The sequence below is a fragment of the Nerophis lumbriciformis genome, linkage group LG10 (genome assembly GCF_033978685.3).
Source record: "Nerophis lumbriciformis linkage group LG10, RoL_Nlum_v2.1, whole genome shotgun sequence".
Classification (NCBI taxonomy): domain Eukaryota; kingdom Metazoa; phylum Chordata; class Actinopteri; order Syngnathiformes; family Syngnathidae; genus Nerophis; species Nerophis lumbriciformis.
In genome coordinates, this window is record NC_084557.2 from 34812021 (window position 1) to 34825687 (window position 13667).

Below are 13667 nucleotides of genomic sequence, written 5' to 3' on the forward strand. Positions count from 1 at the left end.
CATGCACCCCATCAAATACAGCCTTACTTTTAAATTAAACCTGCATCTGTACAGGTTTAACTTAAGTCTTGATTTTTGTCATGAATTAGCTCTAGCCTCCCTTTTTAAAAAGAAGATTATTTAACTCGAACTAGGACAAGTCTGAGACTATTTTAATCAATGTCTAAAAACACCTTTCAGTTAATCCTGGTTTACAATGTTTTTTAGTCTAGAACAGTGGTTCTTAACCTTGTTGGAGGTACCGAACCCCACCGGTTTCGTATGCGCATTCACCGAACCCTTCTTTAGTGAAAAATTAAATGTTTTTTTTTTTTCAAATTCAAGAAAAAGTTAATATGTTTTTTTTACTGGTGCTCAAAATGAACCATGCATGAACATCACCTTGTTCAAAGAACAAAACCAACACAGTGCATGAACTCACAACAAATTACACACCTGAAGAACAGTGTGACTTCTGCTGTTGCCGTATCCGTAATACGATGATAGGGAGAAGTTTTTATTTACATGATGAGTCGGGTGTGTCTTGACCTCCGCGGCGGAGGCTCCACCGAACCCCTGAGGCCGACTCACCGAACCCCTAGGGTTCGATCAAACCCAGGTTAAGAACCACTGGTCTAGAATTAGAGCTTAATCCCTGAATAGGAAACCGGTCACTCGCATTTTGGTCATTTAGGATTACCAAAATGATTTATATTTACTGTACACTGCAATGAGTAGAGAGAGAGTTTATTTTAAATATTTTTCTATTGCTTACTTCAAAGTCAAATGTATTCAGTAGCATTGCCTTCAAACTTTATGACTTGGGTCAAGTGTTTTAGGCACACTTTCACACGCATCTCACAATAGATAGCTGGAATTTGCCCATTCTTGCTGAATAAGTTTAGTCTGATTTAATTTCAGATTTTGAGAAAAACATTTGTCTATTTTATTCAGTTCAAGATAGAGATATGTTTTTCAAGAAATGGTCAAAGCATTAGTATTGCCCAATTGTCCTATTCGATTATATTTATCCTTGGGTCTTTTGCAAGGCAATACTATATATAAATCTAGTTGTTTATTCACATTTTTATTTGACCTTTTACTGCCCTCATTAATCTTTTTTGACTGTGGTTGTTTTAAGAATACAGCTTTACTTAGTTTCATAACGCATATTTAGTACTCACAGGCCACACCATTTCATAGACCTGCGCAAAATAACAAGGCTCAGTTTTGACTGACACTGTCAGAGAGGTCTAAATTTAACAGTGTGTTTGTTATTCTCCAGTAGTTCTGATTGCTGATGTGTAAAATTCAAGTATCAAACAAAAAACGGTTTTAAATATTCTGTACTTGTCCTACAGCATTTTTGAAAATGAGTATGTTTTGTACAGTGTATCAATCAATCAAAGTGTATTTACTGTATATATCCCTTAATCACAAATGCCTCAAAGGGCTGCACAAACCACAACAACATCTGATTTCACATTTGGGCAAGAAAAAACTCAATCCAATGGGAACAATGAGAAACCTTGGAAGGGACGGCAGATGTGGGGACCAACGTTCCCTCTAAGGTGCGCGCCTGTACAATTGCGCACTGCTCAAGCGTCCTCTGCGCACGGCAAATCTATGCCACGCACAAAATCAAATAAAAAAATAAGCGCATAACAATTTTCGACACACGAACACGACAGAGAAAACAGTTTTCGTCATCATTGTTCAAATATTGTAACGTCTGTCGAGACGCTTTGAGGACATGAATTCCATCGATCACTTTACTGAGCAAAACTCTTTATTGTCGGCCATAAACACATCACCAAAACATTAGTAAAAAAATGATATCTAGCAAAACTAGTCATTGTCTGCAGTACAAACCAGACCAAAACGAACTTTGTTATCTCAACAGCAGCCGCTCGCTCTTTCTCACTTGCGCCAACACATGCACATATGGCACTTAGCCAGTGATGCGTTTATAGCCACACAAAAAGTCGGACAATTCCAACACCACACATAAAGTGCCATTCCAGGTCGTTACACTATGATTTACCAATCAAATGTGTGCTTATTCTAGTGTCATTTATTAGGAATCTTAATTTATAAATATTAATCATGAAATGTTAGTATATTAAATAAATACTAATAAAAATATATTTTTTACCAACAGGAAGTTGCAGGAATGTACACATGATCCCCTGCTTACATCTCATTGTGCAACATGTGAATGTTTTAATGGGAACTAAATGCACTGTCTGAAAGGGATACCAATTATTTCCAAAGCAGGACCTCCACCCAGACAAACAATACAAGTACACAGTTCATGAAAAACAATATTTTTTGTTATTTTCATTGTAAGTGGGCCTAAACTCTTATATTAGAAATGGAAATGACTGCTGTCATTTGATTATAATAATAAGAGAATGTTGTCTGTCTATCTGTGTTGGCCCTGCGATGAGGTGGGGACTTGTCCAGGGTGTACCCCGCCTTCCGCCCGAATGCAGCTGATATAGGCTCCAGCGACCCCGAAAGGGACAAGCGGTAGAAAATGGATGGATGGATGGAGATTGAACTTGTTATTTAGTCAGGTTTGGGACAGGTGTGCTGCTGGTGTAGCCACAGTGTGCACGTCTGATGTTGCTCACATGGGCTCCACTGAATGCTCAGGGAGTTTTTGCGTTTGCTCACACACATGAAAAATTAGAGGGAACATTGGACTGGGGACCCCTATCCCCTCACACTCCCCCTGGGTGACCGATGCAATGGATGCCGAGTGGATACGGTTAATAATGTGAGAGTCCAGTCCATAGAGGGGGTAGGCAGGAGGGATCCTTTTGTATGTAGACAGGTCGGAGCACCGAGACGTCACCGACTGATGCATAGAGGAGTGGTCCACCCTGGGTCCCAACTTTTTAATGTGAGAGTCCAGTCCATAAGGAGGCCAGCGGGGGATCCTCTTGTATGCAGGCAAGTCAGCATCGCAGAGACTTTACCAACTGATGCACAGAGGAGTGGTCCACCCTGTGTCTCGACTTGGAACAGCTAGCGAATCCTCCATGGAAACTGATTTGTGGACACCTGATAATTATGGGGGACGCACTGCATCCTGTCAGTAAGATAGGAGTTAAACCAAGAAAAAGCTAAGCCTGGCTTACCAATAAATGTTTTGATGCGTTCTAATAGAATATTATGTGTAGTTGTCCACCTCAACAAAATACTTTCAATTATAATGGTAAACGTTCGGCAAAACTTATCAATAATACTTTGTAAAGCTGACTTTTTTGATACAGAAATTATAATTGATTCTAGTTATGGTGCAGGTGTACCCTATGCTTCATGTTGCATGGAATTAATAAGACTTAACTACAGAAAATTACACTTTCCTCTTGGTGCTTAGTAGTCAAATTTAGTGGGGGGTTTTGCCCGTGGTGATACAGCCCATCATTGGTCAACCTCAACTACACCTTTCTTATCCACAGTCAGCCACTTCTGATTGTCACACTTGTATCGTGTAGTAGGTGATGCTGTTAAGTTGTCACACCCTGCGATTGCAGTGCTGGTCTGAACAGAATTGTATACATATGATAATGTTTGATATTATCTATTATAGTCAGAAATATTAGTCAGACATAAGCAGTAATAGCTGATATAAAAAAAGTGTGCATGTATATTTTGTGAAAACCTCTGTTTTTGTTCTCAATTCTTAAACTACCTTGGAAGTGCACCACAAAACACATATACAGTAGTCCCTAAATGATGACTACAAAGTCCAATAGCATGAAAAAAATTTCTTGCATGTCATTTGTAATATAAGACAACTGTCAAAGCACATACCAGGTTTAAAGAGTTCATATGCTGTCCAAATTACTGTTTGTCATGGGAGCTTGTTTATTTTGTGCTATAAAAGGTCAACGGGGAGACCCTCAAAGGCCTCACCTTTTGAAAACAGAACCAGACATAGCCTGGCCGGTAATATAATACACCCCGCACATGTATACTGCACCACAACAGGTAGTTTGATTCTAATTACTGAATTCCAGTTACTGCACAAAGTGAAACATATAATTCATATGTTGTACTTTTGAATACACTAAAGGTGTCCTAATGATTAATCTATCCAACCCATTGGCGTAAAACTCATTTCAGCTCAGGGGCCACATGAAGGAAAACATATTGGGCCTAAGTGGGCCAATCTGGTAAAATCATGGCATGGTAACTTAAAAACAAAAACAACTTCAGATTGTTTTCCTTGTTTGAAAATGTACTAATTATGTTTTTTTCTTTTTTTATGCTTACATGTCGCGGTTAATAGTATTCTATCTTAATTTCTCGTTATTTATACTTTCTGAGTAAATGATGTGATAATGTTCATCATAATAATAGGTGGGACTGAGTCTGGCAGAGTTTTAAAATGCTTCCATTGGTGTTAATTTTTATTCTATCGGAAAATGAAATTAATAATAATAATATCCTAATCAAATTACAGTATGTTATTATTTTAATTTACTAATTGTCCTCAAGTGTACAGCTCTGGTAATTGGTATATTCGCACCCACCTGCACAAATGTACTTCAAAATGTAACAATCAAAATAAATATGACTTTTCTTTTTGTTTACTAGGGCATTTATTTCTAATATGCATTAGTTTGACCATTTAAAATCAACAATAATAAAAAGAAGATGCTTGGAAATAGCATAAAAATGCCCCAAAAACTTGTAAAAACGCGATTCATAGCGTTACTTTTTGGTGTAACCATCATGAGCGTTCTGTTCAGGTATATTTCTTTTATATTTTGATAAATCATCATAAATAGGTATTGATCAATCTTTAAGCTGTGTGTATTTGATTTCAGTTTTCTTTTGACATCTTATTTAGAATTGTAGTTGAAACTTTTACAACCTTGTGTTGCGCTCATGATGGCGTAACCAAACTAGATTATTTTGAATATTTATTCCCTTTTTTTACATTTAGTATATTTAAATATACTGTGTTTTATGCTTTTTTTCTTTTTGGAACATGTACTATACATATAATACAATAAAGTCCCATATAAAATTATGTTTCTAGCAATACTTTAATTTTGCCTTTGAAAGTAACACTCCAATGTCCATTAGTGGAGCTGTACACTCAACTAATGTACTAACATGTGGTTTATTCTGTACATATGTAGCATCATCTACAACAAAACTTGTGAGTTTGGACTCATTTCATTAATCACACATGAAGTTAGAAGGGGATACACATTATTTCAGCATATTAATGTGCACCCAGAAAATGTGTCTGAAGTACAACACAAAATGTTCTAATTATCAAAAGCATTTTTATAGGAGGGGTTTGAAATCCATCCATCCCATCCATCTTCTTCCGTTTATCCGAGGTCGGGTCGCGGGGGCAGCAGCCTAAGCAGGGAAGCCCAGACTTCCCTCTCCCCAGCCACTTCGTCCAGCTCCTCCCGCCCGAGGCGTTCCCAGGCCAGCCGGGAGACATAGTCTTCCCAACGTGTCCTGGGTCTTCCCCGTGGCCTCCTACCGGTCGGACGTGCCCTAAACACCTCTCGAGGGAGGCGATCGGGTGGCATCCTGACCAGATGCCCGAACCACCTCATCTGGCTCCTCTCGATGTGGAGGAGCAGCGGCTTTACTTTGAGCTCCCCCCGGATGACAGAGCTTCTCTAAGGGAGAGCCCTGCCACCCGGCGGAGGAAACTCATTTCGGCCGCTTGTACCCGTGATCTTGTCCCTTCGGTCATAACCCAAAGCTCATGACCATAGGTGAGGATGGGAACGTAGATCGACCGGTAAATTGAGAGCTTTGCCTTCCGGCTCAGCTCCTTCTTCACCACAACGGATCGATACAGCGTCCGCATTACTGAAGATGCCGCACCGATCCGCCTGTCGATCTCACGATCCACTCTTCCCCCACTCGTGAACAAGACTCCGAGGTACTTGAACTCCTCCACTTGGGGCAGGGTCTCCTCCCCAACCCGGAGATGGCACTCCACCCTTTTCCGGGCGAGAACCATGGACTCGGAATTGGAGGTGCTGATTCTCATCCCAGTCGCTTCACACTCGGCTCGGGGTTTGAAATGTCACAGGTTAATTTACCAACAACATATTTGAAAATCAAGGCATGAACGTAACAATCCACATTTTGTATCATTAATACCACTAATAAGCACCGTAAGTACGTACTGTTGCTTTTCCTGTCTTAACATGGCACAAAGCTTCGCCCTCTCTGAAGTTATGTTCACTCTCCCTGCAGGGGATTCAAAGAATTGCTATTGCGACAACCAGTAGACACATTCAGAACAGCAGTTTCTTTCATTCAAAAATGTCAGCTCATTTTTGTTATACTTAGCAAATTCAGACCCGCGGGCCGTACGTTTGACACACTTGATCTAACCTATCTCTCCTATCAGAAGAGAAAGCTTGCAGGAAATATAACTTTGATCTACAGCATACAATGTGTTAGCTATTGAGCACGAACAAATGGATTGTGGCATACAGGCTGCAACCCACATCCTGTTAGTACTTATTGCTTCTACTTTATGATTATGACATAGCACGTTGTTTGCAGTGAAATATAATCTCTAGCAGAGGAATTGATGAAATGGTTAGTTACCAAGACAAACAAATGTATATGGAACACATTCATGTCTTTTTAGTAATGCAAATGCATGTACTGTTTTGTATCAGTCTGTGCCATATTTAGTTACTTGTTGCTGTTGTGAACACATGAGCATTCTGCTAATAACGTTTTGCTCAAAGCAAAGTAATAATTAAAGCTTACAACAGTTGTTCTCATGTTTTCTTTTTTTTTTTTACAGATGTATGAGTGCAGTCAAGACAAGGGAAACCTCATGCCACCTGTTCTGCAGCCACATGCTTGTTCCTGTGGAGCACTGAATACCTCCTTCTAAGACTAAGGAGCCAACTTGGAGTCTTTGGCAATGGACAACCTAATAGACTTCAACATGTCATCTGAGGCTACACTGAGAGACAACCCTTCGAGCCATTCAGACATTTTCTCCGCAGAGCCACTGTCCTCGAGGTTGGCTCTGCAGCCCTCACTCCCTGAACCCATGGCCCCCACCAAGTCCAGCTCCCATCACCATTACAAAGATGAGGATGGAAATGTGAGCGATGCAACAGAGTCCGCAGACAGTGAGAATGACATGGACCCGGCCTCAACCGTGTGGGAACTAAGACGCTCGTCATCGTCATCCTCTCATAGTGCTGAGGACAATGATGCTGAAGCAGTCGAGAGAAGGGAGTTCATGAAGACGTATGTGGAGAAAGTGTTTCATGGAAGGTAAGACAGAAGTTATTAGCTCTGTTGAGCATACACGGACCATTCTACAGAATTGCTTCAAAGTGAGGTTGGAAATAGTTTCAAATTTTGTAAGTTTTATTCCCCAAATTGTGTCCCTAGATCAGTGGTTCTTAACCTTGTTGGAGGTACCAAACCCCACCAGTGTCATATGCACATTCACCGAACCCTTCTTTAGTAAAAAATAAAATGTTTTATTTTTTTTTTGTTCAAATTCAAGACAAAGTTATATGTTTTTTTACTAGTGCACAAAATGAACCGTGCATGAACATCACTTTGTTCAAAGAACAAAACCAACACAGTGCATGAACTCACAACAAATTACACACTTGCAAATCAGATGGAAAATTAGAGGGAACATTGTTTGGGAGTATCCATAGTACTTAGACTTAGACTTCCTTTTTATTGTCATTCAAATGTTAACTTTACAGTACAGATACGCCGATAGGGAGAAGTTTTTATTTACACGATTGATTGATTGAATTAAACTTGTATTAGTAGATTGCACAGTACAGTACATATTCCGTACAATTGACCACTAAATATTAACACCCGGATAAGTTTTTCAACTTGTTTAATTAAGTCTAGGTCCACACTAATCAATTCATGAGTCTGGTGCGTTTTGACCGCTGCGACGGAGGCTCTGCCGAACCCCTGAGGCCGACTCACCGAACCCCTAAGGTTCGATCGAACCCAGGTTAAGAACCACTGCCCTAGATATATTGTGAAATACCTAAAGTACACATTTCTAAAAAAAGAACAGTCAACTTTTATTTTGTATTTTCAGAATGTTTGGGAATGGTTTTCCTCTCCCCAAAGTTGTCACTACCGAAATATATTTAATTACAAATAAAAAAATAATATAATCTTGTGAGGATTATGTTTACTTCCCTTGTGTAAAGATTATTTTTAGAAAAAAAAAAGACTTTTTTTGTAATAAAATCCAAAAAACATAATTTTTCAACAAATATTCTTTCTTCAATTTATAAAATTCTTTAAATTGAAGTCCAATCGTTTTTTCTAAAATGTAAAGTTAGTGATAGTTAATGATTTATGAAATTGAACATATATTTAATCACACACCATTCACACACTAGGGCTAATTTTAGTGTAATTAGGATTACATTTTAGTTGATAACTCAATTGGTACTTTCTTTTTTTGTTAAACCCTAGGGCCTGATTTTTCTAAAGGTTAACGTGCACTAAAACATGTGCAAACCTGATAGCACATGCTAAGCTGATCTACTAAAGGTGTGCAAAGTGGATTGTGTCTGTTACATGAGCAGAATAAGGTGGACCATCCATTTTGTGTCTCTGTCTTCATTTATATGCAAAATATATGCTGATCATCAAAACACCTACAATACTGGGAGGAGAAAAAGCTAATTTAATAATTTATCATGCACAGTGTGATTTATCAACACTCATCACTGTTTTGCAAGCACTACAGGTAAAAGCCAGTAAATTAGAATATTTTGAAAAACTTGATTTATTTCAGTAATTGCATTCAAAAGGTGTAACTTGTACATTATATTTATTCATTGCACACAGACTGATGCATTCAAATGTTTATTTCATTTAATTTTGATGATTTGAAGTGGCAACAAATGAAAATCCAAAATTCCGTGTGTCACAAAATTAGAATATTACTTAAGGCTAATACAAAAAAGGGATTTTTAGAAATGTTGGCCAACTGAAAAGTATGAAAATGAAAAATATGAGCATGTACAATACTCAATACTCGGTTGGAGCTCCTTTTGCCTCAATTACTGCGTTAATGCGGCGTGGCATGGAGTCGATGAGTTTCTGGCACTGCTCAGGTGTTATGAGAGCCCAGGTTGCTCTGATAGTGGCCTTCAACTCTTCTGCGTTTTTGGGTCTGGCATTCTGCATCTTCCTTTTCACAATACCCCACAGATTTTCTATGGGGCTAAGGTCAGGGGAGTTGGCGGGCCAATTTAGAACAGAAATACCATGGTCCGTAAACCAGGCACGGGTAGATTTTGCGCTGTGTGCAGGCGCCAAGTCCTGTTGGAACTTGAAATCTCCAGCAGATGACATGGCACCCCAAACCATCACCCAACCATGCAAATTTTGCATTTCCTTTGGAAATCGAGGTCCCAGAGTCTGGAGGAAGACAGGAGAGGCACAGGATCCACGTTGCCTGAAGTCTAGTGTAAAGTTTCCACCATCAGTGATGGTTTGGGGTGCCATGTCATCTGCTGGTGTCGGTCCACTCTGTTTCCTGAGATCCAGGGTCAACGCAGCCGTCTACCAGCAAGTTTTAGAGCACTTCATGCTTCCTGCTGCTGACCTGCTCTATGGAGATGGAGATTTCAAGTTCCAACAGGACTTGGCGCCTGCACACAGCGCAAAATCTACCCGTGCCTGGTTTATGGACCATGGTATTTCTGTTCTAAATTGGCCCGCCAACTCCCCTGACCTTAGCCCCATAGAAAATCTGTGGGGTATTGTGAAAAGGAAGATGCAGAATGCCAGACCCAAAAACGCAGAAGAGTTGAAGGCCACTATCAGAGCAACCTGGGCTCTCATAACACCTGAGCAGTGCCAGAAACTCATCGACTCCATGCCACGCCGCATTAACGCAGTAATTGAGGCAAAAGGAGCTCCAACCAAGTATTGAGTATTGTACATGCTCATATTTTTCATTTTCATACTTTTCAGTTGGCCAACATTTCTAAAAATCCCTTTTTTGTATTAGCCTTAAGTAATATTCTAATTTTGTGACAAACGGAATTTTGGATTTTCATTTGTTGCCACTTCAAATCATCAAAATTAAATGAAATAAACATTTGAATGCATCAGTCTGTGTGCAATGAATAAATATAATGTACAAGTTACACCTTTTGAATGCAATTACTGAAATAAATCAAGTTTTTCAAAATATTCTAATTTACTGGCTTTTACCTGTATTTGGCGTTTTATTTAGCATGTGTCGGAAGGACATACAAACTGACAGTTACACAAACGGCTGCAGGATAAGTGCTTATTAGACATACCGTCTATTCAGCAATTTAAATCTATAATTTTATTGCTGCTGGATGACTTAAAGCCCCACTTAAGAACTTTTACGTTTTGGTTGATTTTGGCGGCACCAAAGAGGTAGTGTTTTGCCAGAACCCATACTTGCCAACCCTCCCGGATTTTCCGGGAGACTCCGGTGGCAGAGGGGTTAGTGCATCTGCCTCACAATACGAAGGTCCTGAGTAGTCTTGGGTTCAATCCCGGGCTCGGGATCTTTCTGTGTGGAGTTTGCATGTTCTCCCCGTGACTGCGTGGGTTCCCTCCGGGTACTCCGGCTTCCTCCCACCTCCAAAGACATGCACCTGGGGATAAGTTGATTGGCAACACTAAATTGGCCCTAGTGTGTGAATGTTGTCTGTCTATCTGTGTTGGCCCTGCGATGAGGTGGCGACTTGTCCAGGGTGTACCCCGCCTTCCGCCCGATTGTAGCTGAGATAGGCTCCAGCGCCCCCCGCGACCCCAAAGGGAATAAGCGGTAGAAAATGGATGGATGGATGGACTCCTGAAATTCAGCACCTCTCCCGAAAACCTCCCGGAAGAAATTTTCTCCCGAAAATCTCCCGGAATTCAGCCGCAGCTGGATGCCACGCCCCCTCCAGCTCCATGCAGACCTGAGTCCAGTGTGCGCACACAAGGAGACGAAGCAGAAGAACGAGACCATAGTCTAAGAGCGCAGGGGAGACACTTCTCCAGGGCCGATGTATGCTCGGGGCAACACCTTTCACTTTACCCAGCAGTGGGTCTCCACAGCGGACGACTTAAGGGTGAATGATGAGTCCAGCGATTAGTTGCAAATCTTGCTTTATTGATTGCTTGCACACAGCCAATCCAACACAAAACCAACTAGTCCCTCCCCGCACTCACGCTATGCTCCCTCACATGCTGTCACCTATTAAAGGGCCACACACACATACTCTACTCTCATAACACACAGTACAGTTAGTAGAACAACTGTGTTTTCATTACTGTGTATTTGATAGGTGCCATTGCCCACCAGTCGATCGCAAAGGTAGTATCGGTAGATCGCATTACATTAAAAAAATTGTATTGCATTGTACTTTCAAGTACAACAATGAGTAGATGAGTGTTATGTGTGTGTATATGTGTAAATAAATGAACACTGAAATTCAAGTATTTCTTTTATTTATATATATATAATAAAATAAATATATAGCTAGAATTCACTGAAAGTCAAGTATTTCATACATATATATATATATATATATATACATATATGAATAATATACTCCAGTTGGTGAATTCTAGCTGTAAATATACTCCTCCCCTCTTAACCACGCCCCCCGCCCCAACCACGCCCCGCCCCACCCCGACCACGCCCCCTCCCCCACCTCCTGAAATCGGAGGTCTCAAGGTTGGCAAGTATGCCAGAAGAAGACCACATTTCTTGTGATGACTAGCGCATAGAGCAGGGGTGCTCAATGCGTCGATCGCGATCTACCAGTCGATCGCAAAGGTAGTATCGGTAGATCGCATTACATTAAAAAAATCAATCAATCAATCAATAAAAATTTGCATTACATTAAAAAAATTGGACACCAGCCTATCATCCATCCCGTCTTTTGATTGATAAACAGGGCAGCCAGTCAGATGACATCTTCGTTTTTCTGACACTTAGGTCACTGCGCATGCGCAAACAACGGCGCTCAGTGCAGCAAAGCAAACGAGCTTGTCTGCGAGTTACCGCCAATTTTCAGCCCTCGGTTTTTTTCTCTTAAGGGTATAAAAATGAGTGGGGGAGCTGGACCAAGTAAGAAGACAAAAACTTATCACTTTCATACGGAATGGGAGGAGGACTTTTTTTTCCCACGATGACATTTTCGAAGTGCGTTTGCCTCATCTGCCAATCTGCCATCACAATACCAAAGAAGGGAAATGTGGAGCGGCATTTTCGGACTATTCATGGAAAATATGACACCGACTTCCCGCTGAAAAGCGAGCTGAGAAAGAGAAAGGTGAAGGAACTGAAATCCCAGTTGTCCGGACAGCAGTCATTTTTCACACAACAAACTTCAAAAGCGAAAGTCGCCACAGAAGCATCATTCCGGGTGAGTCACATCATCGTTAATAACAAGAAGTCCTTCCAAGACGGAGAGATGGTAAAGGAGGCATTCGTTGAAGCAGCTGACTCATTGTTCCGAGGCTTTAAAAATAAGGCAGAAATATTATCTTCGATCAAAGCTCTCCAGCTGTCAAGATGTACAGTTACACGGCGCTGTGAAGCCATGGCTGAGGATTTAACCCAGCAACTTTGGACGGACATCGGAGATTGCGAGTGTTTCTCACTGCAGTTGGACGAATCTACGGACGTGTGTGACACAGCCCAGATGTGCATTTCCATTCGTATGGTGTTTAGTGATATCACTACAAAAGAAGAGCTATTAACTTTACTGCCCATGAAAGAACAGACGCGAGGAGAGGACATATTTCAGTCGTTTAAAAACTTTATGGAGAAAACTCAGCTCCCAGTGTACAAACTGATGTCTATCACCACGGATGGAGCTCCCGCAATGGTTGGCCGCTTGAATGGATTTATTGCGAAGTGCAGGCAGGACGATGATTTCCCGGACTTCCTAAATTACCATTGCATAATCCACCAACAAGCGTTATGCGCTAAAATGCTCAACATGAAGGAGATCATGGATGTTGCAATGAAGATCGCCTGTTCTATTCGCGCCAGATCTCTTCAAAGACGGTTATTTCGTGCACATCTGGAGAAGGCTGACTGCGACCACTCTGAGTTGTTGCTGCACACTGACGTGAGATGGCTTTGTCGAGGGAAATTCCTGCAAAGATTTCGAAAGCTCTGTCCAGAGATTAAGGAGTTTTTCCGTGTAGCAGCTGGACATGCAGAATACACGCAACTAAATGACGGTCAGTGGCTGTTAGACTTGGCATTTTTAACCGATCTGACCAACATTTTGAATGATCTTAATCTAGAACTGCAAGGAAAAGACAAAACAGTGATCAATATGATCAGCTCAGTTAATGCTTTCAAACAAAAGATGAAGCATCTCTCCTCAAAGCTGCAGCGCCATGATTTGGCAAACTTCCAGAACCTGGCGTCAAAGCTGGAGATGCAAGGGAAGGCCTGTGTGCAACTTGACAGTGCACGCTACACAGAGCAGATTGACAATTGTCTGTCAGAGTTTGACAAACGCTTTCAAGACTTTTCTTTGCTCGAGCCAGTCGCTACATTCATGTGCTATCCTTTTCGGGAAGATGCTGAGGTTGATTCACTCGCATCAAAAATTGCAACACTATTTCACCTGAACTCTTCTGGAGTGGAAGATGAGATTTTGACA

General features: G+C 40.9%; 1 protein-coding gene across 3 annotated transcripts in view; it reads left to right on the forward strand.

Moving 5' to 3' along the window:
- The window catches only part of kiaa0513 (KIAA0513 ortholog), a 61841-nt gene that overhangs the window by 9031 nt on the left and 39143 nt on the right, over positions 1-13667 (forward strand). For all 3 annotated transcript variants that reach the window (XM_061969761.2, XM_061969762.2, XM_061969763.2), the window contains exon 2: positions 6797-7281. In XM_061969761.2, coding sequence (XP_061825745.2) covers positions 6920-7281 — 362 coding nt within the window. In that variant the 5' untranslated portion in view covers positions 6797-6919. The remainder of the gene's footprint in view (positions 1-6796; positions 7282-13667) is intronic.